Source organism: Salvelinus sp. IW2-2015, linkage group LG3, assembly GCF_002910315.2.
Source record: "Salvelinus sp. IW2-2015 linkage group LG3, ASM291031v2, whole genome shotgun sequence".
Lineage (NCBI taxonomy): Eukaryota > Metazoa > Chordata > Actinopteri > Salmoniformes > Salmonidae > Salvelinus > Salvelinus sp. IW2-2015.
The window spans coordinates 13,610,177-13,636,904 of record NC_036840.1 but is presented as its reverse complement, the minus strand read 5'-3'; the positions used below and the strand labels follow the sequence as shown (position 1 = coordinate 13,636,904).

The 26,728-nt window shown below is 45.0% G+C and overlaps 1 protein-coding gene across 6 annotated transcripts in view; it reads right to left on the bottom strand.

Annotated features, from left to right (window-relative positions):
• Window positions 1–26,728, bottom strand: part of LOC111951213 (cadherin EGF LAG seven-pass G-type receptor 1) — a 123,226-nt gene that overhangs the window by 22,340 nt on the left and 74,158 nt on the right. For 5 of the 6 annotated variants that reach the window (XM_023969284.2, XM_023969283.2, XM_023969286.2 and 2 more), the window contains exons 8-12: window positions 21,109–21,189; window positions 6,564–6,721; window positions 4,988–5,151; window positions 4,674–4,799; window positions 107–273 (exon numbers count right to left, since the gene is read on the bottom strand). In XM_023969284.2, coding sequence (XP_023825052.1) covers window positions 107–273; window positions 4,674–4,799; window positions 4,988–5,151; window positions 6,564–6,721; window positions 21,109–21,189 — 696 coding nt within the window. The remainder of the gene's footprint in view (window positions 1–106; window positions 274–4,673; window positions 4,800–4,987; window positions 5,152–6,563; window positions 6,722–21,108; window positions 21,190–26,728) is intronic. The other variant, XM_023969290.2, reaches the window with a different exon arrangement.

The following is a 26,728-nucleotide window of genomic DNA, read 5'->3' as shown; positions in this document are numbered from 1 at the left end:
GAAAGACAATTACTACACACGGGCAGTCTACTGAACTTCAATCAACCGTATAGCACAACTTACCTTCTTGCTCTGTTGTTGTTATTGTGCGTGTACAATAACTCACCAGTAAATTGACAGTAGAGAATTCTCCAGCGTTAGCCCGCATCAGTGTGCCAGTGCCTTGCCTCGTCCGGAACATCAGGCCCATGTACCAGGGCACAGCGATGGTAATGTCGAGGTCACTCCACGACACCAGGGCCTGGCCGTCAAAGTGCTGCGGAGACGGCATCACTAGAGGAGAATAATACGAATCAGAATCACATCATATGTTCAACAATCACTGCTATTAAAGCAAATCACGTGTTATACACATCACATGCGTAGTAGGGCTGGGAATTGCCAGGGACCTCACGATAAGATATTATCATGATACTTAGGTGCCGATACAATATGTTTTGTGATTCTCAATTTCTATATGTATTGCGATTAGATACTGCTATTTTATTGCGATATGATGTTCCAAACATATTGTTCACTGTATGTCTGCTACAGAGAGACACAAGAGAGCATGTGAAAATGAGTTTTGATCAGTCATGGAAATAAAAGTGCTGAAAGCATGTTGGCTCACTGTTTAAAAAGAAGATGGAGAACAAGCTATAGGGTGAAAAATACCGGCGTTTTGGCGACTAGCGCTAGCCAGCAGACAAAACAAAAACATTTGTATTTTTACACATCGATACCTGGAGTCAAAGTATCGATACAATATCGTCCAAAAACAATATCTCGATATGTAACTGTATCCATTTCCCCCCGCCCCATCATTAATGCTAAGTATGTCAGACTTACAGATTGCATCTTGTATTTTTGTATTCTTCCAGGCAGAATAATTACAGTAGCTAATCCACCCCACCATGTCTAATTCAGCTATAAGACATCATTACTGTCAAAAACCTTGTACCATACAGGACACTAATCCTTCTTTGACAAACATGCCCACAGTATAACACATCACACTCCAGAGCACCCACTAGCCCTGCAGCCAAACAGACATGTTGTAGTCAGTCAGTCAGCCATTAAGTCAGTCAGTATAACAGTTGCATGTCTGTCAGCAGAGCACTAGGTTGTTCTCTATGAGACAACTGAAGCGCTAAGCTCTCTCGATCTCCCTCTTCTCCGCAGGGCACATATTTCTACTGACGCACAGAGTACACACGCACACGCACACACACACACACACACACACACACACACACACACTCAGAAGATGCATGGGGACTAGCTCCTGAACCGTCGCGCTCTCTGTGTCTCTCCAACTTTTTTTTCACACGATACATTGCTCATTTGCAGTGCCTGGAAGGAGTCAAAAGATGTGCATGATGCATAAAGAACAACATCAGAGATAGCCTGGAGTTGGATTCCTTCGAGATACAGTTCATAAGAGGGTGGAGAGCAGAGGAAAGCCACCAGCTCACACGAAACCTTCACACTAACCTAAACACACTCACAGGTCAGCTGTTGATGTGCAACTAAACCACAACATAAACTCAGAAAAATAAATAAACGTCCTCTCACTGTCAACTGCGTTTATTTTCAGCAAACTTAACATGTGTAAATATTTGTATGAACATAAGAAGATTCAACAACTGAGACATAAACTGTTCCACAGACATGTGACGAACAGAAATTGAATAATGTCCCTGAACAAAGGGGGGGGGTTAAATTGAATGGCCCTAGCCCTCACCCTCCGATCCAACAGGTCCCAGAGGTGCTCAATGGGATTGCGATCCGGGCTCTTCACTGACCATGGCAGAAGTCACGCACAGAACGAGCAGTATGGCTGGTGGCATTGTCATGCTGGAGGGTCATGTCAGGATGAGCCTGCAGGAAGGGTACCACACGAGGGAGGAGGATGTCTTCCCTGTAACGCACAGCATTGAGATTTCCTGCAATGACAACAAGCTCAGTCCGATGATCCTGTGACACACCACCCCAGACCATGACGGACCCTCCACCTCCAAATCGATCCCGCTCCAGAGCACGGGCCTCGGTGTAACGCTCATTCCTTTGACGATAAACACGAATCCGACCATCACCCCTGGTGAGACAAAACCGCGACTCGTCAGTGAAGAGCACTTTTTGCCAGTCCTGTCTGGTCCAGCGACGGTGGGTTTGTGCCCATAGGCGACGCTGATGCCGGTGATGTCTGGTGAGGACCTGCCTTACAACAGGCCTACAAGCCCTCAGTCCAGCCTCTCTCAGCATATTGCGGCCAGTCTGAGCACTGATGGAGGGATTGTGCATTCCTGGTGTAACTCGGGCAGTTGTTGTTGCCATCCTGTACCTGTCCCGCAGGTGTGATGTTCAGATGTACCGATCCTGTGCAGGTGCTGTTACACGTGGTATGCCACTGCGAGGACGATCAGCTGTCCGTCGTGTCTCCCTGTAGCGCTGTCTTAGGCGTCTCACATTGCAATTTATTTCCCTGGCCACATCTGCAGTCCTCATGCCTCCTTGCAGCATGCCTAAAGCGCGTTCACGCAGATGAGCAGGGACCCTGGGCATCTTTCTTTTGGTGTTTTTCAGAGTCAGTAGAAACGCTTCTTTAGTGTCCTAAGTTTTCATAACTGTGACCTTAATTGCCTACCATCTGTAAGCTGTTAGTGTCTTAACGACCGTTCCACAGGTGCATGTTCATCAATTGTTTATGGTTCATTGAACAAGCATGGGAAACAGTGTTTAAACCCTTTACAATGAAGATCTGTGAAGTTATTTGGATTTTTACGAATTATCTTTGAAAGACAGGGTCCTGAAAAGGGGACGTTTCTTTTTTGGCTGAGTTTATGTCCAAACCCACAGAATGCGTCTGGGAAATCCTGAATTATCGACTGTCTCGTCATATTTCTCTTACTGCGCCTCTACAGTACCACTGATATGTCTATGGTGTCCCTTGCCACTCTAAAAGTGATATGACGTCTGTGGTTCCCGTGCTGTCCGTACCCATGACATAACGTCTATGGTTTCTACTTCCTACACAGCTTGTCAACAAGTAGTGAAGCAGCCCCCTCCGTGTTACTTCTGTTCCTAAGTCCAACTACAGATACTCGATCTGCTGCCTGGCATCACTACACAGCTGCCTCATCCAACCCAGACTAGGTGGAGATATTTTGTCAAATATGTGTGTGTGTTTTATAATTGTTTGGAAGCAGGCCCTAGAGGGTAAATCAAAGCCACCCTCTCACTGTTTTATAACTCAGTATGAATATTACTCATAGTCGTGTAGTAGCATTCATTTCACTCAGGTAAAAATAACAATATTTTTGGCAAGTGTTCTGGTTCTATTGCCGTGGCCTTGGGATAGTTTCCCATAATGCTGACTGACACACAGTCGCACACACCGTTGCACACACACACACGCACACGCGCACACGCACGCACGCACACACACACAAACACACACACTACAGCTTCCCTTGATGACTTTAGATGTCTCTGGGTGCGAGACAGGACAGGCACAGAGTGAGTCACTTAGTTTAACCCTTTCAGAGGAACACACACACACCATTTCAGTACCCCGCTCCGGACCACAAAACCAGTAAATCACTGTCATACAAGCATACAGCGCTATCATTAGGCCTGTTAGACACACACACACACACACACACCACACCCCACCACACCTCACCCCACCCATCATCCATCCCTAGTGGGGGATATGAGCAAAAGAACAGTCAGGATCAAAACAGGACAAGCTGTAACAGTGTAACCACACATCATATATCTGTCTATCACACACCCACACCTGTCCATCAGCACGGGAGTATACAGGACTGCTATGATTGGTACTGTACATACACACTACAGGAGCTCCGTGGTCTGTTCCATGTAAACACTCTGGCTCAACAACAGTGGGGAAACCACAGGGTCCGCGTGTGTGTCCCCGTCCCTTGATCCTGGCACTGATATGTGAGTCAGAGTTGGTCTTTGTCTCATTAGTGAAATAGACAACAGCTCTTTGGGCTATGTTCTAAGTTTCACTATAATACTAACATCTAGCTTCTGCATAGCACGTGTATGAGTCAGTAATGACCAGTCACCTCAGGTTCCTGCTGGATCTCTATCCGCAGATACACTTCCTTCACACACACACACGCACACGCACACACACACACACGCGCACGCACGCACGCACGCACGCACGCACGCACACACGCACCCTTCTTGATCGCTATCTGAAAAGACACTTCCTTCACAGGAAGCTAAGCCACATTAACTCCAGTGTCCTTCCTCACTCCCTTATGCAATCAACTGTAACACAAACAAGTCCTGCTCACACTGACGCATACAGATGTTGATCCAGATATTCAATATGAGGGACTCTCACTGTAACATGCACAGCTGCGGTCCTTACGCCATCTTGAAACACACACACACACGTAACAGTATTGCTTCCGTCCCTCCCATTGCCCCGACCTGGGCTTGAACCAGGGACCCTCTGAACACATTGACAACAGCCACTCAACAAAGCGATGTTACCGATCGCTCCACAAAAGCCGTGGCGCAGCAAGGGGAACAACTACTTCTAGGTCTCAGAGCAACTGACGTCACCGATTGAACACTACTAGCGTGCACCGCTAACTAGCTAGCCATTTCACATCGGCTACACACACACACACACACACACACACCCTCACCTTGTTCGCAGTTCTTGCCCCCGTAGCCCAGAGGACAGTCACAGCTGTAGGTGTTCCACTTGTTGACACACACTCCTCCGTTCTGACACAAATCCTTAGTACAGAAGTTGATCTTGGCAGGACAACCTACATGGGTCATGATAGATGTCAATCAGTAGCAGTACACAAACAACACAGCTAACCTGAGTAAAAACAAAAAGATATGTTTCTATGAATTCATTCATTAATAGCCTGGCGAATGAATCAATTAATGAATGGTCGGACGGACGGACAAACAAACGACGAACAACGAGTGAACAAACAAAGGTTGTTACCTGCAGTGGTTCCGTTGTTAGCGATGAAGCTGGCCATGTCGGTGGGTTTGCTGTCGATGCTCAGGTTCCTCATGCAGCCCACAAAGTCTCTGTTCCTCACAGGGAAGTCCTCGGGCAGGTTGGGAACACCACCCAGCAGCAGCGGTCCGGTCAGGTCCAATGATCTGCAGGGGAGAGTACAGGAAACTGGGTCAGAATGGAGACAAAATGGCACTTAGAGTTCCTCTAATGGCTCTGGATCCAAAATGGCGCCTCAGCACCCAATGGATTAAGTGCTAAAGATGCACCAACAAAGTGCCAACTGATGGGTAATGGACTTAGGTGAAAACAAAAGTCACACACTATATTGAACTCCCTTTCTTTCAAATGAATGCAATGACAGCACCAACGTTCCACAACAGAGTGCCTGTTGTGACAGACACCAAAGTGTTCCTCAAAGGGTCTTAAGTTTTCTAAAGGGGACTACAGGGTACTGATGGTGTGAGTAGTATGGTTACCCTGCAAAAGGTTATTTGTCACAGGCCTTGTTGACTGAAAGAACAAAGCCACTGTAACCCAGCTAGCTAGCTTGATTCATTCCTCCTCCTGTAACACCACCAACAGCCCAGAAGACTTAGCAGGCAGCAAAGACGCTGGCTAAAGAAGCCACTTAGCTTACACACAAGCCTCTAAACTTACAAAACATCCAAGGCCCAGGGCTTTGGAATTATTGTGAATTATTGTGACGCAACACCAACGCATAACGTAAAACATATGATCAATTTGAATACGGCAAAAGTCCAACGTCATATGGTCTAAAAATGCCACATTAACTCATGTGGTGTCCCACAAAGTATGTGTTGAACGAGAGTCGCACAATGTATGCTATTTTGAGCCGGTCCTTTGTGGCGATTGTTGCCTCTCACTTCAGGAGAAGCAGCTAGAGTGAGGTCTGACCGACAAATAGGTAAACAGATAGACAGTGTGTGCGTGTGTTGTAACTTTCACTCCTTTTCGTCAAAGACCTAACCTAAAAGCCTGGGTGTCGGCCTCGGAGTCAAACGGAGCCACGTAATTTACTGTGGAACAGCTCTGAGCCTATCATAGTGGAGCGACCGGTTCTAAAAGAATGCAGCCTCATTACCCCGTTCCTTTGATGTGTTTTTCTTCTTTTCCTAAATGTGTTCTAGCTCGCTGCCTTGCCTAACGTCCCTAATTTGAAAAGGAACTTGGGTTCAGATACAGAAACAATTAGTTGCAGGTAGTAAACGTCTGAAAGATGAAGTAAAGGTTAAGCTATGTTAGGCTGTGTAAGAGGCTATGTCTGAGACATTCGTCTGACAATTGAGAGCATGTCAATCCCGAGAGATTAAGAGAGAGAAAGGCAAGGTAATGTGGTGTAATGAGGGTGACTGAACATCAGTCCTGCTCTTACAACACCTATTAGCCTAACACATATTAGTCTCACTGAAGGTAGTGGAATGAACCTGAAGACAGAGTGGGAGGGAGAGAGGGAGACGGAGAGAGAAGAAAGAGAGAGAGAGAGAGGAGGGAGCGAGTGGACGAAAAACAGAGAGAAACAGAGAGAGGTACTCACTTTTTCTGTCCTGTTTGGGTTCCCTGGGCAGCACAGGAGTAATTGCCGATCTGGTTGCCAAAACGAACTGCCATGGCAATGTCACAGTCGTCCACAGCAACCACAGCCACCTTCTCACCTGAGGGTCCATGGGGGATCCCCAGTCGACCAATGTTGGGCTGGAACACAGAGGTCATAGGTCTGATGATTATTACAGGAATGGTAAAAACAACTAACATCAATAATGGAGGAATGAAGAAGTTGCCCTCCTTTGAAAATAATTTTTGACTCATTATTTACTGTTTGAAAATAGTTTGCATTCTAAAGATTGCGTGAAACTTAAACACTAAAAAGCTATCAGGTTAATTTGGTCATAACGGACACTGATGAGAGCAATTATCCTGCTCAAGGGCTCTGGCCTATGAATGTTGATCTGAGAGAAATGAAGATCAGTTCAGAAAATCTGATTAAACTCCTTGGTTTTAATCGCAGTGTCAAAGCTCAGGCTGAACATTCATCTGCGGGAATATATCTCCTCTAACAATAGGCAAGCAGTGGGCTTGTGTGGAAAGACCAGTATTGTCTCACAGTGTATTTACTCCACAGCCTGGCCTGAGACCACAGATTAGTTGATTATCTGTCTCTCTGTCTCCCTGGAAAACAGTAAAAAGGTAAATAGTCTACCCTTACAAGAACTCCCGTACAGATCCCAACTCAGATGAACAGTAAAGAACTTGCCCCTACAATAACTAACTACAGATCACAATGCAGAGGACCACAGAGTTTACAGAAGATAGGAAGGGTTTTAATACTGGGTGCTTAAAGATTGGGCTAGAAGAGAGGAAGAGAATGAGAAGGGGAGAACGCGAGAGGAAGAAAAAGAGATAGAGGGGCCGGCAGAGTGTTTATCACTGACAAATAACATTAAAGTAATAGGACAGTGTATGGTAGGGCAGACAGACTGTGGGAGGAAAGAAATACAGAAATAGAGAGGGAGACTATAGTTAGAAAGAAGTGGAAAGAGAAAAAAAAATGAGAGAAAAACAAGAGAAAGTTGTGAGCGAGACAGAAACAGAGAGCGAGCTCCATTTCGGGTCAGAGCAGTCCCAGGGCGGCACAGTTGCCAGGACACAATATCCTCTAGCAGCGCTATCACAACCACTCCTTTAGCCACACCCCTTTCCACCGCTCTCCACCTTCAAAACACTTTCACATTTTCCACATAAAGACCTACCTAAACAACAGTGCGCTTCTGACCTCGTTACAGTCTCTCCCTACGTTACTCTCTCTCTCTCTCTCTCTCTCTCTCTCTCTCTTCTCTCTCTCTCTCTTCTCTCTCTCTCTCTCTCTTCTCTCTCTCTCTCTCTCTCTCTCTCTCTCTCTCTCTCTCTCTCTCTCTCTCTCTCTCTCTCTCTCTCTTTCTCTCTCTCTCTCTCTCTCTCTCTCTCTCTCTCTCTCCTCTCTCTCTCTCTCTCTCTCTCTCTCTCTCTCTCTCTCTCTCTCTCTCTCTCTCTCTCTCTCTCTCTCTCTCTCTCTCTCTCTCTCTCTCTCTCTCTCTCTCTCTCTCTCGCACGCACGCACGCACACACACATACGCACACAAAACAGGGTTTAACAGGGACGGTGTGTGTCTAGCAGTGTGGGTATTTGATCCCTTTCCTGTGGAAGTGTGACAATGGGGAGGATGGGCTGTTGAAAGGCAGGCAGGCGTGGTCCAGCAGCGGGAGCAGAAGCAGGAGCAGGTCATTGTGGGATAGCTCTCAGACAACACACCATCAACTGTGTCTGGCCGCTACAAAGTACAAAAGCTTAATAAAAGGTAATTCGCACAGGCCTGGTCTGAGGATGTAAGTCCTTTTAGGTTACTGTTCTCTTTGCAGTGTAACCTCAATTGAAACCCCTAGATATTCTCTGGCTCATAGAGGGAGAGAGAGAGCGAGAGATAGAACACGAGAGAGAGAATGATAGAGGTAGGAGGTATAGAGCGTGAAAGCTTTGAACTTTTAAGTAGAGGTAGCGAGCCGAGCGGGCGGCGGGTGTTTCTTGAGGTTGAGCCAACTTCTCTTGGTACCACGTACAGCTCAGTACCGCACGATGCCCTGGTCTGCACTCACACTGGGTCAACCTGTAGAGCGTCATAACTCTGGCTGGCCAGGCCTGATTTAAGAGCTGCACTGGGAGCTGGCTGGCTACGCTCTGAAGGCACCACTAGAACTCTCTAATAGTTTGATTTACTATACGAGCTTGAATAGAGAGCTAAGCATCACGGCTCTCTGTCTAATCTCTTTATCAGAGAGCAGAGTGAGGGAAAGTAGTGGCACCATTACTGCCAAATGTGCACATATACACGTGAACACATGAATGCAAGCAAGCACACATTCACACACACACTTACTGCCAAACACAATAAAATAATTACTTCCTCGCCTTGCCACATAACCATGAGAAAAGATCGATATTCGATAAGAAACAGTTGCCTGGAAAAATAACACGAGGCCGAGTTACATGCCTGTCACTCCTCCATGTCTCAACATCAAGGAAGATCTGTGCTAAATTAATGTGTGTAAGTGAATGAGAGAAAGGAGGAGCAGTTCTCAGAGTGGATAATGAACATTACCCTCTTATCTGTGTGTAGGTGAAGTGTCTGCTGAATGACCATAGAAGTCTAGTGGATGTTGTAGTAGATGTTGTAGCCAGCTCCCCATTGACAGGCCAGGCCAGCAGATCAATGGCTCTCAGGGTGAAGTATATAGTACTGGCCTCCTAAGTATACAGTACTGGCCTCCTAAGTAGACACTCTCACACTCTGGTTATGTTCCAAATGGCACCCTATTTAACACACTATGTTCGACCAATGTAGGGCTCTGGTCAAAAGTAGTGCAGTGCACTACATAGGGAATAGGCTGACACTCTCCGTGTCAGCCTAGTGACACTGTATGATTAATGAGACGAGGGGTGAAGCATCTCCATTGGCACGCAGAGCGGCACATTCACAGTGACGCATGCATGCGCACACACACACATGCACACACACACACTCAATGAAACCCCACTCTATACTTGGCTTGGCACATCAGGCATCTCTTTACACATTGGCAGCAACACACACTCAGTGGCAGTGGACTGGAAAAGAGTTGAGTGTGTGTATGTGTGTGTTTATGCCCCGGGAGGGCTGTGTTTGGGCAGGTACAATATAATATCCTCTTTATAGTTACCTTTAGAACAGAAACACAAATACATAACTGAGCTCAGGTGCATCTGGTTTCCATTGATCATCCTTGAGATGTTTCTACAACTTCACTGGAGTCCACCTGTGGTAAATTAAATTGATTGGACATGATTTGGAAAGGCACACACCTGTCTATATAAGGTCCCATAGTTGACAGTGCATGTCAGAGCAAAAAACCAAGCCATGGGGTCGAAGGAATTTTCCGTAGAGCTCCGAGACAGGATTGTGTTGAGTTACAGACCTGGGGAAGGGTACCAAAAAATGTCTGCAGCATTGAAGGTCCCCAAGAACACAGTGGCCTCCATCATTCTTAAATGGAAGAAGTTTGAAACCACCAAGACTCCTCCTAGACTTGGCCGCTCGGCCAAACTGAGCAATCGGGGGAGAAGGGCCTTGGTCAGGGAGGTGACCTAGAACCCAATAGTCACTCTGACAGAGCTCCAGAGTTCCTATGTGGAGATGTGAGAACCTTCCAGAAGGATAACCCTCTCTGCAGCACTCCACCAATCAGGCCTTTATGATAGAGTGGCCAGACAGAAGCCTCTCCTCAGTAAAGGGAACATGACAGCCCGCATGGAGTTTTCCAAATGGCGCCTAAAGGACTCTTGGACCATGTGAAACAAGATGATCTGGTCTGATGAAACCAAGACTGAACTCTTTGGCCTGATGCAAAGCGTCACGTCTGGAGGAAACCAGGCACCGCTCATCACCTAGCCAATACCATCCCTACGGTGAAGCACGGTGGTGGCAGCATCATGCTGTGGGTGTCACGCCCTGACCTTAGAGATCCTTTTAATTATTTATTTGGTTAGGTCAGGGTGTGACTAGGGTGGGCAATCTATGTTTTCTATTTCTTTGTTGGCCGGGTAAGGTTCTCAATCAGAGGCAGCTAGTCTATCGTTGTCTCTAATTGGGGATCATACTTAGGCAGCTTTTTCCCACCTGTAGTTTGTGGGATCTTGTTACTGTGCTGTTTAGCACAACTGAACGTCACGTTTCGTTTGTATTAGTTTTTTTTCCGGTGTTCATTGAATAAAGTAAGATGTACGCCTACCACGCTGCACCTTGGTCCACTCATTCCAACAACGAGCGTGACAGTGGGGATATTTTACAGCGGCAGGGACTGGGAGACTAGTCAGGATCAAGGGAAAGATGAACAGAGCAAAGTACAGAGAAATCCTTGATGAAAACCTGCTCCAGAGTGCTCAGGACCTCAGACTGGGGAAAAGGTTCACCTTCCAACAGGATAACGACCCTAAGCACACAGCCAAGACAACGTAAGAGTGGCTTTGGGTCAAGTCTCTGAATGTCCTTGATTGACCCAGCCAGAGCCTAGAACCCGATCGAACATCTCTGGAGAGACCTGAAAATACCTGTGCAGCGACGCTCCCCATCCAACCTGACAAAGCATGAGAGGTTCTGCAGAGAAGAATGGGAGAAACTCCCCAAATACAGGTGTGCCAAGCTTGTTGCGTCATACCGAAGATTCGAGTCTGTAATCGCTGCCTAAGGGTCTTCAACAAAGTACTGAATAAAGGGTCTGAATACCTATGTAAATGTGATATTTCATATTTTTTATAAATGTGCAACATTTTTTTAGAGGGCATTTAGGACACACAAGGCGGATGCCACAGGAAATTCGAGGCCCGGTGAGAATATTATCAAAAGTGTGCAGCCTGCAGAAGAAACAAAGCAGAGCTCATGCCTTTCATGAGAATTATATCAAATCATTATTAGAGTTGCATCAAAACATATATCACAACGTTTTAATCACAGCTAAAGTTGAAAAAATAACTCTAAATTAAGCATATTGGAGGATCTGCTTCTTTGTTAACCGCTCAGCACAGAATAGCCACATATGCGCACTCCCTCGGAAATCATTTGGAGAAAATGTCCTTTCAATTTTATTTAGCTATGTTACATAGCATCGTCATACTATAAAACAATGCCACAGAATTCTAAGCAAATCTTGTCTGCTAAATGAACTAGTGTAGCCCACAGCCATATGGCATAGCCAGATCAGGGCCTAACATAAGGACAACTCAGAGTATGCTATTCTGTTCTTCTGAAATAGACTACATTTTCCTTATATCATGTGTCTTTAGACCTGTCTAAAATAAATCATACATTTATTGTGAAGGTGTAGGCTATATTAAATGGATTTATTAGACTTTTTAAAATGTAGATGTTGCAAAGGTCTGCATCAGTGGCTTGTAGGCGTTGCGTGGAAGCCAGGAGATGCCAAATGCGTTTATGTTAATTAAAGGGTAATTTACTGTGAAACCAGCAGTTATTTGCTTGACAATCACCGGCTGATAAAATTTCATGATCAGCACAGCCCTACCCAGGACGTTATATAATTAAGCAATAACGCCCGAGGAGGTGTGGAATATGGCCAATATACCACGGCTAACGGTTGTTCTTATGCACAATGCAATGCGGAGTGCCTGGATACAGCCCTTAGCCATGGTATATTGGCCATATACCACAAACCCCAAAGGTGCCTTATTGCTATTATAAACTGGTTACCAAAATAATTAGAGCAGTAAATAAGTAATTTTGCACCATACCAGGGATTTTTCTGGCATTGAAATTCTTGGGTGGGTCGGCTAAGTCCAAACAGTGTAAAAATGTTTTTTATAAAAAAATATGTTTTATAATAAAAGCACTTCTAAAATTCAGCCTCGGCGACGGGCCGACCCGAAGAGGCCGTGGTATATGGCCAATAAACCACAACTAAGGGCTGTCTTTGCTCGACGCAACGCAGATACAGCCATTAGCTGTGGTAAATTGGTCATATACTGTACTACAAACCCCCAAGGTGCCTTATTGCTATAGACAGCTAATGTAATTAGAACAGTAAAAAGATGTGTTTTGTCATACCCGTGATATACCACGGCTTTCAGCCAATCAGCATCCAGGACCCAAACTACCCGGTTTATAATATACAGTACATGTATGGTGAAATCAGAGGTGATATATGTATTGCAGCAGGTGATATACATTATGCAGGTATGCAATTTATAATGAGAACACACCTCCGTCTCTGGCACAGTGCCATTCTCCCCCGGGACCTGGCAGGTGTCTACCTGTACCTGGGTGCCCCCTGGGGTCTCATGGTAACCACAGACATCCCTCTTTCCTGTCTAGTACCCTTAAAGGGGCAATCAGCTGTTGAAACAATAACAAAGCTGTCACCCCGTCACTGATTTGGTAAATAGCCGAGGGTTGAGGCTGCAGAAATGTAACCAATCTCAACTGCAGATTGCCCCTTTAAATGCCTGTGATGGTTCTTCACTTCTGAACCACTTTGTTGAGTTAGCCAATGTGACTTTCTTCAACAGAAGCTAGTAGTTAGTAAAACCACACAGAGTGGAGGATATGTAGTCAGTCTCACCTTCGTGTTCCCCTATGTCCTCAGCCATGCAGGGCTGGGAATGCAGGTGTTTTATCACTAGAGTGTGTAATTGCATGGTCTGTTCTAATCTAGGGAAAAAAGAGAGAAAGAGAGAGATAGACCGAGAGAGGAGAGAAAGAAAGACGGAGAGAAACAGATGCAGGTCCAGATGTGGTATATGGGGGTCCACACCGAACGGTGAAGGGTCTGCAGCAGATGTGCTCAAAACTCACTTCACACTCACACACACTGAAATCCCAGGATAGGGGTCCGATATGTGTCTGACGTATTGACGTATGCGCAGGTGCAACAGCTCAGGCCTGCGACCGCAAGGCACTACGGAGGGTGGTGCGTACGGCATCACTGGGGACATCACTGGGGCCAAGCTTCCTGCCATCCAGGACCTCTATACCAGGCGGTGTCAGAGGAAGGCCATAAAAATTGTCAAAGACTCCAGCCACTCTAGTCATAGACTGTTCTCTCTGCTACTGCACGGCAAGCGGTACCGGAGCGCCAAATCTAGGTCCAAAAGGGCCTTTCAACAGCTTTTACCCCCATGCCATAAGACTCCTGAAAAGCTAATCAAATGGCTACCCCCCTTTTACGCTGCTGCTAATCTCTGTTTATTATCTATGCAAAGTCACTTTAACTGGACTAACCGGCTCTATACCGGTACCCCCTGTATATAGCCTCGCTATTGTTATTTTACTGCTGCTCTTTAATTATTTGTTACATGTATTTCTTATTTTTGTACTTATCTATTTTTAACTTAACACATATTTTTATTAAAACTGCATTGTTGGTTAAGGGATTGTAAGTAAGCATTTCACTGTAACGTCTACACCTGTTGTATTCGGCGCAAATACAATTTGATTTGATTTGAAACATGACCATTTACCCAGCTATCGGCTGGTCACAAGTGTCTCCCCCCCACACACACACACACACAGAGGAAACTACCCCAATACAGCTCCAAGACATACATACAGTAGACATTTGACTAAGTCCTGTGTGAAATAATGTTGCCCTTTATATGGAATGGGGCTTTCAGTGACACTGACAGCATACCGACAGATAGATCTGTATGTATGGCAGAAATGTATGGAGTTGCACAAGAGTTTTCAGCAGAAATGAAGGCCTAGGCCCTATACAGTTTCAGTTTCAACAGAGTTTCTGATCCCCCGACTAAAAGTGGACTTGGCTCACAGACAGGGCCCCCTGAGAGTCTCCAGTTTACCCCCGTTCCTTCTCTCTTTCTCCCCTCTTTCTTTCTCTCTCTCTCCGGGGTGTTGACAATTCTGCCGTTCATCTCCTAGCTCGTCTCTGGGGACGATAGCCTAGCTGGTGCCATAGCAACACACTTGATCCATACGGCGACTGACAAAGAGGAGAAGGTCAGAGAACACAAGCAACAAGTAACACACACAGACAGACAGACAGACGCACGCACAAACGCATGCGTGCACACACTCTCTCTTCTCACCGCCTCTTTGAGTGTGTGAACCAACTAACTCTCGCTCTGTGTACTTGTTTTCAGCTCTAACACAAGTCAGTACAGGCATAACACTCCATGTTATGGCCTCACGTTTTATTTTTATTTTTTTACATTTTAGTCATTTAGCAGACGATCTTATCCATTGCGACTTACAGTTAGTGCATTGATCTTAAGATAACTAGGTGAGACAACCACATATGTCAGTCATAGTAAGTACATTTCCCTCAAAGTAGCTTTCAGCAAAGTCAGTGGTAGTAGAGGGGAAAAGTCAAGTGTGAGTGTTGGTTTACGAAAGTTTCAAAAAATGTTTTACCACTCAGTTTTACCACTAACCCTGCCCTGCAGCACAGTATGTAGGGTATAAGATTACTGACAGAGCTGACAACACAGAAAACACTGCAGTAACTACCCCCAAACAGCCCTAGGACTGAACACTGACTAACTAACATTATATTTTCATCCTTAGACCTCTGTCTGACACACATATGAAACTTTACTACCCGGGAGGGAGGCAAAGGTCAGTGGTGGATGTATCAGATTACAAACAAAAGAGGAAAAACAACTGGGGAAAAAATCGAGCCACTTTATGAGGACTTATAATACTGCTAATGTCATGACTGGAATCTTTCCAGGAGTACATTTTGAGTCACAAGGCAGTGTTAGGGCCGTGGAGTGGGAGGGTGTGGGTGGTGTCGAGAGTGTGTGTGTGTGTATCAGTCTTCCTCCGCTGTGTCACAACACTCCCGCACAAAGACAATGGGGGAAACCCTGGACTTCAGATTGGGCGGGAACCTCTTCAACATTAGGAAGCTCCAAGCTGCCACAAAGCTCAAATCTGAACACGTACGCCGATGATCGCGTTCTTGTGGCACAAACCCCAGAAGCTTTTACGAGCCACCCTCACAGCAGCTGTGAGATAATACAGCAGAATCGGGCTGTCTGTTAACATCCCAAAAACAGAGGTCCTATGTCGGTGGTCATCTGATCCTCTGCCTGAACTACCCGCATTCACCATCTCCGGCTCCTCACTTGCCATTGTACCACACTTTAAATATCCTGGACGCATCCTCTCAGAAGAACGCAACATCGACCAGGATACCCAGAATCGGGTCAAACAGGCCTCATCCTCCTTTAGACGGCTAAGGAAATCGGGTTTTTAACAACCTAAACCTACACACCAAAGTGGCCGTGTGTATCTACACTCCTTTATGGACGTGAAACATTGACAGTCTACAGCCGGCACGTAAAACAACCGGAGTCCTTTCACATAAAAATGCCTACAATGCATTTTGAAAGTGACCTGGCAGGACCGTGTTCCGCACGCAGAGATCCTACAGAGAACCAGCTGCAGGAGCATTGAGGCATCCGTCACACACCACCAGCTTAGATGGCTCGGCCATGCCGTCCGGATACCAGAGGATGGACAGAGAAGACATACGACCACGCCTGTACCAGCATCAACGGGACAGGCCTTTGTGTAACTCTGTCTGTGGCAGATTGTGTGCATCCCGCATCGGATTATACAGTCATCAGCAAACCCACAAGCAGTAGTGGAAGTCATCATCGCATATGATGGACTACCCATAAGTAAGTAAGTGTGTGAGTCAGGCCCACGCTGTAGGAAGTTACTAGCGGAGGAGAGGAAAGGGTGAGCGGGGGTATTTTCGTAATGAAGGAAGTCGGGAGCGAAGGCTCTGATTTGACTTGGGTTTCACTGAGGAAATGCAATCGCCAATCTCTTGCCCTCTCTTTCTCTGTCTCCCTCTCATTCCAACTTCCAGAATTTTTTGAAAAGCGGTATCTCCTGCCATCCTTTGCTTTGTGTGCTCCTACGGAGGGAGGGGAAAGGCAAATGTTCAATGTGTGTGTGTGTGTGTGTGTGTGTGTGTGTGTGTGTGTGCATGCATGGTGTGTGTATGCGTGTGTATGTGTGCCTGTCTTGTGTGGGGTTGGGTGTCTGTGTACGTCCCCATCTGTTCTTTGACCATTACCTCACCTACCCTCTGGCACTGTAAACCTAGAGCTGTCAATTATTCATACACGCATGCATGCATGCAAATGTAAACACACACACACACACACACACACACACACACACACACACACACACACACACACACACACCCTGAGGATATACAATGGGTAACAATGTTGCTCTCTCTCCCACAGGACATGAGGCGGACGTTCAACCCTATATGTTACCCTGATGCCTTCTCTATAACACACACACATATATATCAGTGTTCTGCTCTTTCTCTGGGCGATGCCAGATGGACAGCAGCATTGTCCTCTGGATATCTTGAGCCGGACAAATGATATGCTGAGGAATAGGAAACCTTCAAATATGGAGTCTCTCTCCTACGGTTATTGAAATCTAAAGCTAGTTGGAATATCTGTGAGATGACTAACTTACTACAAACTCCCCACTGTAGGTGTGAAAGGTTACTGTAACACGTGTTCTATACAAGCCTAGGAGTATTGAAAGCATCAAACACCCATGAGAATGTCTGGCAGTGAATGCTGTTACACATTAACAAGGCTTATGAGGAAGAGAAATGGACAGAGTGAGTAAGGGAGGAAAGGGAGAGAGGGGGGTAAAAGACAGAGACAGGTGCCAGGTGTTTACAGCACTAATAATAAATCCCTTCGTAGCACCCTCACCCTCCCTCTTGATCTCTCACCCTCCTTAGTTCTCTTTCTCCTGACCACTTTCTCCCTCCTCTCACTCTAACATAGAGTCATGCTACATGAGCTGCGTGGAATCTCTGGCTCCCTCATTGGCAAACAGCAATTGGTCTGGAATAGGACACAGGAATTACAACAGGGGTCTTCAACCATTTCTTGCCCAGGGACCCCCACTCAGGCAAACCGGCAACATAAACTCAGCCAAAAAAGAAACGTCCCTTTTTCAGGACCCTGTCTTTCAATGATAATTCGTAAAAATCCAAATAACTTCACAGATCTTCATTGTAAAGGGTTTAAACATTGTTTCCCATGCTTGTTCAATGAACCATAAACAATTAATGAACATGCACCTGTGAAACGGTCATTAAGACACTAACTGCTTACAGACGGTAGGCAATTAAGGTCACAGTTATGAAAACTTAGGACACTAAAGAGGCCTTTCTACTGACTCGGACAAACACCAAAGAAAGATGCCCAGGGTCCTTGCTCATCTGCGTGAACGTGCCTTAGGCATGAGGACTGCAGACGTGGCCAGGGCAATAAATTGCAATGTCTGTACTGTGAGACTCCTAAGACAGCGCTACAGGGAGACAGGACGGACAGCTGATCGTCCTCGCAGTGGCAGACCACGTGTAACAACACCTGCATAGGATCGGTACATCCGAACATCATACCTGCGGGACAGGTACAGGATGGCAACAACAACTGCCCGAGTTACACCAGGAACGCACAATCCCTCCATCAGTGCTCAGACTGTCCGCAATAGGCTGAGAGAGGCTGGACTCAGGGCTTGTAGGCCTGTTGTAAGGTAGGTGCTCAGCAGACATCACCGGCAACAACGTTGCCTATGGGCACAAACCCACCGTCGCTGGACCAGACAGGAGTGGCAAAAAGTGCTCTTCTCTGGCGAGTCGCGGTTTTGTCTCACCAGGGGTGACGATAAACGATTTGCGTTTATCGTCGAAGGAATAAGCGTTACACCGAGGCCTGTACTCTGGAGCGGGATCGATTTGGAGGTGGAGGGTCCATCATGGTCTGGGGCGGTGTGTCACAGCATCATTGGACTGAGCTTGTTGTCATTGCAGGAAATCTCAATGCTGTGCGTTACAAGGAAGACATCATCCTCCCTCATGTGGTACCCTTCCTGCAGGCTCATCCTGACATGACCCTCCAGCATGACAATGCCACCAGCCATTTCCTGCAAGACAGGAATGTCAGTGTTCTGCCATGGCCAGCGAAGAGCCTAGATCTCAATCCCATTGAGCATGTCTGCGAACTGTTGGATCGGAGGGTGAGGGCTAGGGCCATTCCCCCCAGAAATGTCCGGGAACTTGCAGGTGCCTTGGTAGAAGAGTGGGGTAACATCTCTCAGCAAGAACTGGCAAATCTGGTGCAGTCCATGAGGAGGAGATGCACTGCAGTACGTAATGCAGCTGGTGGCCACACCAGATACTGACTGTTACTTTGGATTTTGATCCCCCTTTGTTCAGGGACACATTATTCCATTTCTGTTAGTCACATGTCTGTGGAACTTGTCTCAGTTGTTGAATCTTGTTATGTTCATACAAATATTTACACATGTTAAGTTTGCTGAAAATAAACGTTGACAGTGAGACAGTTGACAGTGAGAGGACGTTTCTTTTTTTGCTGAGTTCATGTTAGCAAACAAAAAAATGTCACGTCTTGTCTTATCATCAAGTGAATGATAAGGAGAAGTAATCAACATTTTAAAATGAATAGATTTGCCCGCTGCACTTTTTCAAAGCCTATGTCAGATACTCCAGAGAGTGTAATTAGCTCCAATGAGTGTAAATTGCTCAATATTAGGAGTTGAGAAATAAAGTTGGAAAGGTACTATCCTCTTTTCTACTGTAGGTATGAAATTCAACATTCATGTAATCTGTTGTTGCTAGCGATATTCATAAGAACATATAAAAAATGTAACTGTTCCATTTTTTTGTTTATACAAATACTTTTTGCGGCCCCCCTGCAGTACCGTGGACCCCCGGTTGAACACCCCTGGATTAGAACACAGAGGGAGGGAGGTACGGAGAGAACAAGGGAGTGTGTGATAGACATAGAGAGACAGACAGAGGGAGAGATCGAGAAACAGAGACCGGGAGAGAGGGAAAGTAAAAGAGGGATAGAGGGAGGGAGGGAGGGAGAGAGGGATGGGAGGAAGAGGCAGTCATGAATGCAGGTGGAGACTGGCAGATTTATGACTCACTGTCTAAACATCTGGGGTTTTCTACTACTGTAACTCACAAGTAGACACACACACACTACGCTTAGCTCATCATGTCCGGGTCTTATGCATACACCATGCTGGAACCAATACAGCTGGAGAGGTTTGGAAGGTCCACGTTTTAATCCTTCACACAATCCCTTTAATGTAGCCATCTTTAATACATTCATCCCAATGAATTAGCAAGTCACTTGTCCCAAAGTATCCTTATTATCACTCAGAGGAAATCAAATTGATGAGATTAACTGTTAAAGAGAGAGTACCATCCACACTGACAGAAAGCACCCGAACTCCTAATCTTGCCAACATAAATTTGAGTTCTAGCCATTAAGCTTCAGTCCCTCGACATTTGAGTAGACAGCGGTCAAGATGCACACATAGCAGAGCGAGAGAGCAACGACGAGGTGTACGTACAGTATCTGCACATATGTGACATAGCACACAATTTTCGGGGACCGTGTTTGGCTTGTCAGAGCTACTGGCTAAACAGTATACAAAAGGTGCCAGATAATCTCTGTAATCCTACTGCTCCTATTTGCTCCCTTGGTCACACGACCAGCCCTATAAGAGATCCCTCTCTGTGTGTCAGGGCCATTCTGACTGGTGGTTGGCTGAAATCGGACTCCTCACTTCACAATCAACACCTCCATTTGAACCCGTCCTCTGCTGAGCGCTACAGCAGGTGCTTGTAGCTCATGGTGCTCAGCGCTCCTGCAAGATTCCCTGCAGGTGTTTGAGAGGCTGCAGCATAGAGAGATGTCGACGAACACAAACACACAGGTTTAACGGGTGAGCATTGTGTTTTCAGTGAAGGAAAATGTAGCTACAGTGAAATGAATGGAAGTCAAATGGAAACGTACGACAGGAAGTGAAGTAACTCTGTTAAAGAATGGAGTCTGTAAAGCAGGGATCATCAACTAGATTCAGCCACGGGACGATTTTTACTTGAGGGGACGGTCGGGGGACCGGAACATATTTACAAATAATTTGTACACTGCAAATTGACCGCAAGAAGCCCAAACAGATACAATGTTTGACTAAAACATAATCATTTTAAACCTTGCTTACATTTGCACACAATCACGTGTCGCTCTATTATGCGTGGGAATTCTTGGGAACAGATATCTTAAATAAAAATCACTTGGAGCTGACTGGTGTTTATCCAGTCTTTTATGTCCCGCCCCGCCCCCCAATTTTGTATTTTTTTTATTAAAAAATGTGCCTAAAAAAAACTTGGAGGGCCAAATAAAACCACCCGCGGGTCAAATCCAGTTGGGGAACCCTGCTGTAAAGACATTCAAATCTGTGAGACACTCAACAACATGTTGGATAACACACTATGGACTAGAACCAAACTAACCATAGAACCACCGCAAGACTAGACCACGACTAGAGCCAGACCAGAGACCAGACGAGAGCCAGACTAACACCAAGACTAGTACTACCACCAGTACTTGCAGTACTAGAACTAACACCAGTACTAGAGCTAAGACACTAGAGGCCATGCTACTGTACCTCCTTGTGTGTCAGCTCCAGCCAGGCAGTATAAAGAGGGACCCCCAGCACCCCACTGGACCCCAGCAGGTGCAGGCTGTCCTGGGTAGACCATGGGAGAGAGAGGGGTGTGTTAGATCCATTAAGATCTGCAACTAGTGGGTGTGTGTGTGTGTGGACTACAGCACCAACAGTGGATCCTCTAGTCTAGTGTAAGTGTGCGTGCTTGTCTGTGTCTGCATGACAGGGAGTATGCATGTGTATGCATGTTTGAGAGAAATTGTTTCTGCTCATTTAGGTCTCAGTGACTGGATTATTCTGTATGTTCTCGGCTCAGCACTAAAATGCTGAGCCGGATAAATACAAAAAAGTTACATCAGTTATAACTCCAGGTATATCCGCTAATATAGTGAACCACAAATATTATCTCCCTACAAAACCAATGGCTATGGCAGATATGACTCCCGTTTTAAAACACCCGTTTTAGCTCACTCAGAGTTTATGATCATGAGTCCAGCTGTGAGCAGTGAACGGAGCCGTCTTAACTGTTCTGAGGCGCTAGCACTGATGAGCCTTTGAGCTCTGGAGTAATGAGCGTCAAGACATACCAAAGAATAACAAGCTGGCTTCCTTTAAAACACTCCCCTAAGAGACATAGAGACGGCCTTTAACCTAGAAAACATACATTTAACCCCTGAGACATTTAGGGAGCAGCAGGGCCCCCCCCCCCCCCCCCCACACACCCCTACAGGGGTCTCCACCTGGGTGTTGGAACTCATAACGCCCACCCCAGAGTCCAGTTATGTGTTGGGGGATAAATCTCACTGTGAGTAGCTAGATCATCCCCGCTACCACACTACCCCTCCATCATCTCTCTGCACTGTTTGCGTAGAAATGATCCTTCGTAGAGCAGAGACACACAGAGAAACAGAGACGCTGTATATCACACTGGCTGTCCTGGATAAAAATGCTTCCTGAAACACAAGCAAATCCCTCTGCCATAACACTAGCTGCTCTGCTTGGTGGGGCTAGCATGGCTGAATTAATAAGAGAAAACTGGTGGAGGGTGAGAGAGGAGAGAGAGCAGGCAAACACTGCGTTGTCCTGTGACAATGACCCAGCAGGGGGTCCAGTGAGGCTAGACCTGTTTGTGTAGCCTGGTCCCAGATCTGCTAATACTGTGTATAGCCAACTCGCATGGTCACTGCCGTGCTACTACTTGTGGTCCTAGGACAGTGGTTCCCAACCAGGGGTACTAGGACCCATGAGGGTACTTGGCTTATCCACAGGGTGTACTTGAGAAGACTCATGAGACCATAGACCTACTGGTAAAATGCACATGAGGGGAACTTAAGCCTGTTTGTATGCCCCAATAAATACTCAGATCAATGCAGAAACAGAGTGCTCCCTTTTCTTTGAAAAAAGGAATTCCATGTGACAGTTGTCACGGTAATCTCCTCTTATGCACTCTGGATATTGCATTGGTACTACCCAACTCACTAACGACCATCAGGTCTCTAATGGTCTAGTGCTCACTGCTCTATTGTCTCTCTAACCACTCTGACATCACATCAAACACTTATCATCAAAACAGTGTCATGCTTTTAAAACTCACCTCACCGTGAATTAACAATTTAAACAATGAAGTTCAACAACAGGTTGAAACTGAGTGGAAAACATGTTTGTTGTTTCAAAGCCCAACACAACGAAATGGACAGCGCTTTCTAAGGCGATGATTCATTCAAAACCTCTATAAACATATTAGAGCTTATGCATATGCATAGGCCTATATATATATATTGCCTACCGCATATTACGCACAGCAGAAAAACATTTAAAACTGACCTAGACGATCTTGTTGGTTCATTGATTGTTAGCCTACAATTATAGTGAATTTGTATTTGATTTTGAATAGCCTAGTAATAGGGAATTTTTTATATTATTATAATTAATAGGCTGACACATTACCTTTAGCTACAGAATATCTTACCAGCATGCGTTTCCATCTCCTCCGCTCTCTCCTTCATTCCTTTCTCGAGTGTGCAGAGAGAGGCTGTCAACAGTTTAATTAAATGTTTCGTTGTGAAAACATGTTACTATTGATGTTCCCAAACAGATTTCACTTTGTTTCCCAAATTAAGCACTGGGTAGCTGCAGGGACAGGGTTGGAGAGCTCATGGCATACAGAATTTGGGCAGAATATCACCTGTCGCGTATCGAGAGAATGCATGCTCCTCAAACAGTGGTTGATGGGTGGAGTGAAATAACAGGCAAAGACTACCTGGCATGATGGAAAAATCAAACCCATTCGCTAAGACATTTTAAGGTTTGTATCATTCACAACTAAAGTTTCCAAATAACGCTAAAACTAGCCTATAGGACCTGTTTCAAATGATTACTTTTACGCTCAATATAGCCACTTCATATTGGCACTCGCTCCCAAATGGGAAAAATATAATTTCTATTTTATTCAGCTAAATTTGACTATAAAACCATAACAATATATAATAATGGCACGGGACATATAAGCATATCTTGTCTACTAAATGAACAAGCCTACAGCCTATGGCATGCACTAATAAAGACCCATATCTATAAAAGCCATGTTATCACCATCTCCATCAGTCAGAGTATGAGTTTTAGATGAGGGCTTCGATGCAGCAGTGTGATTAGGGCTAGCTATTACAGTGAGCTAGGCCTGTCTGTGTCTGGGAATGTGGCTGATAGAGCACCCTATACTGTAAAGTGTAAATAATATCGTGTCCCCTAGACTACTCCGTCCAGACCACAACTATTTTCAAGTCTGACACTAGGCCCAGACATAGACCCCTTTACAAATAAACACACAAATAAAGTACACAGACATACACAAATATGCACAAACACAGACACACACTTGTCAACCTCTTGTCCTTATTAGACTTTCATCATTCGACTTAGTGCCCAAAGTCATCCATCACAAGACAGAGCCTGCCTGCCTAACTGTCACTGTTTCAACCAGTGGTCTACAACAGAAAAGAGATGAACAGAAATACACCACAGTGATTCAAAATACTTCCTTCCCAGACGATCATCCTTTTGAGAGATGACGTGACATCACTTCCTGCTTCATAATCATCAAAACCTGAACGGTCCAAGAATATCCCTCTCTTTCTCTCTGTGTTTCCTGTTTAGCTCTCTCTGTGTGTGTGTGTGTGTGTGTGTGTGTGTGTGTGTGTGTGTGTGTGTGTGTGTGTGTGTGTGTGTCTTCTGCCAACTCCTCTTGCTGTCCTTGAGACGTCGTTACTCCACAGCCAAAATAAATTGGGAATTTCTAAAATGTCTTCTATTGTGTGAAATCTTCAATAGGGATGGCACCCCCGCCCTGCATGAGTCTACCCACCACACACACCACCGTAAATCACCTTGCACAATGCAAGTGTTTCTGTTACCATTGTGGCCCAATGCCCCTCATAGCCCATCCCCTTGTGGCCTCTGAACTATGGTTTGGGGAGAAAGAGGAATGGGTGCGAGCAGGGGCACCCCTACACCCTCGGTCCCTGACCCCATAACTCAGAGCAGACTGTTAGGGGCTGTTTGGGGTGACTGGGCCTCTCCACTCTGATTTGGACAACCCTTAATCTAACCGGTGCCTTGAGAAGCCTTGAATAGGCCATAAGAATATCATAGGCTGTGTCCCAAATGGCAATGGCATTACATTCCCTACAAAGTGCACTACGTTTGCCCAGGGCCCATAGAGCTCTGGTGAAAAGTAGTGCACTGTGTATGGAATAGGATGCCATGTGGAATGCAGACATAGAGCATCCCTTTATAAGTTCTCCAAGGCTCTGATGTAGAATGTGATAGGTCTTCTGAGCTTAGTCTGGCTTTAGATGAAGGCCTGGATCCTATCTGGACTGTCAGGGCCAGGTTTGGCTGTTCTAAATCTGACTGGGATGAGGTATAACATAAGGTGACAACGTGCCTGGTTGCGGTAGCCTCTTCCTAGATTTAAGGGATTTCAGCCAATTAGTGGACAGCAAGGTTATTATAGTGTTTTTATATCTATTCATTTTTCGATTTTTATTTGAAATTCTGATTTGCTAACTTTTGTTTGGTTTTAGTTGTATAAAAATATGTATATTTTATTTTTATAGTTAGTTTTAGTATTAGGGATAGAAAGCATGCGTGGGAGGCTAGTTTTTTGTGAAATGTTTTGTGTCACTTCTTGCAACTGGGGGCAGTAATACATAAGGTGATTTGTCAGGTCATAGGTGAGTTTTGGTTGTATTATTAGGTCAATCTCATCGTGACTTGGATTTATTAAAAGGAATAGCGTACAGACTGGAGCAAAAAAGATGTCGGAAGGAAACTTTCGCTCGCGTATGTTTACACCAATCCAGCGCATTTTAACTTTAGTAGTACATGTCAGAAGAAGCTAATTAGCTACCTAGCCATTTTTTCCCGTTAGCTAGTGATAGTGATCAAAGAATGTGTAGACACTGACCAGATACTGGACTGACCACTAACCACTAACAATGGGAATACATGTCGGAAGGCGGAAGTTATATCAGTACATTCAAAGCAACCTAAATAATACAGCTATTTTATCAAGTAAATGGACCTGAGGACAGTCAGACCTGTTCCCGAAAAGGCCTGTGAAAAAACAGACTGATTATTACTTACCTAAAACAATAATTGTTCACCTTACAGTTAAGCTGTCTAAGATTTGAGCAATAAATGCATCAGGGCATTGCATGAATAATGCAGTACATTCGGAATGTATTCAGACCCCTTCCTTTTTCCACATTGTTACATTACAGCCTTATTCTAAAATGGATGAAATTATTTATTTTTCTCATCAATCTTCACACAATACCCCATAATGACAAAGTGAAAACAAGTTTTTTGAAATTTGTGCAAATGTACACTACCGTTCAAAAGTTTGGGGTCACTTAAGAAACGTCCTTGTTTTTAAAGAAAATCCAATTTCTTGTCCATTAAAATAACATCAAAAATACAATGTTGTTAACTTCTTGCAACTATAGGGGGTGCTGTTCCGCATTAGCATTTTTTGGTCTCCAAATTAAACTGCCTCGTGCTCAATTCTTGATCGTACCTTAGAAAATCTGAAAAATATTGTTCTCTGAAATCACAAGATCTGGGTCTTTCCATTGCTTTGCTTGTCTATTCTTATGAAATGTTTTATGATGAGTAAATGGTCATACACGTTGCTCTCCTATATAATTACTAGTCTGAGTTGTGATGGTCGGTTGCAATGTAAACTGTGATTTCTACCTGAAATATGCACTTTTTTTCTAAACAAAACCTATCCTATACATAAATATGTTAATCAGACTGTCATCTGATGAGGTTTTTTATTGGTTATTGGCTATCAATATCTTAGTTTTAGGCGAATTGTGAAAGCTACTGGTGGAGAGAAAAAAAATGGTGGAACAAAGAAATTGTGTGATTTTGCTAACGTGTTTAGACTATAATTACATATTGTGTCTTCCCTGTAAAACATTTTAAAAATTCTGAAATGGTGGCTTTATTCACAAAGATCTGTATCTTTCATCTGGTGTCTTGGACTTTGTGATTTATATATTTTAGATGCTACTATCTACTTGTGAAGCTTGCTAGCTATGCTAATTCAGTGTGT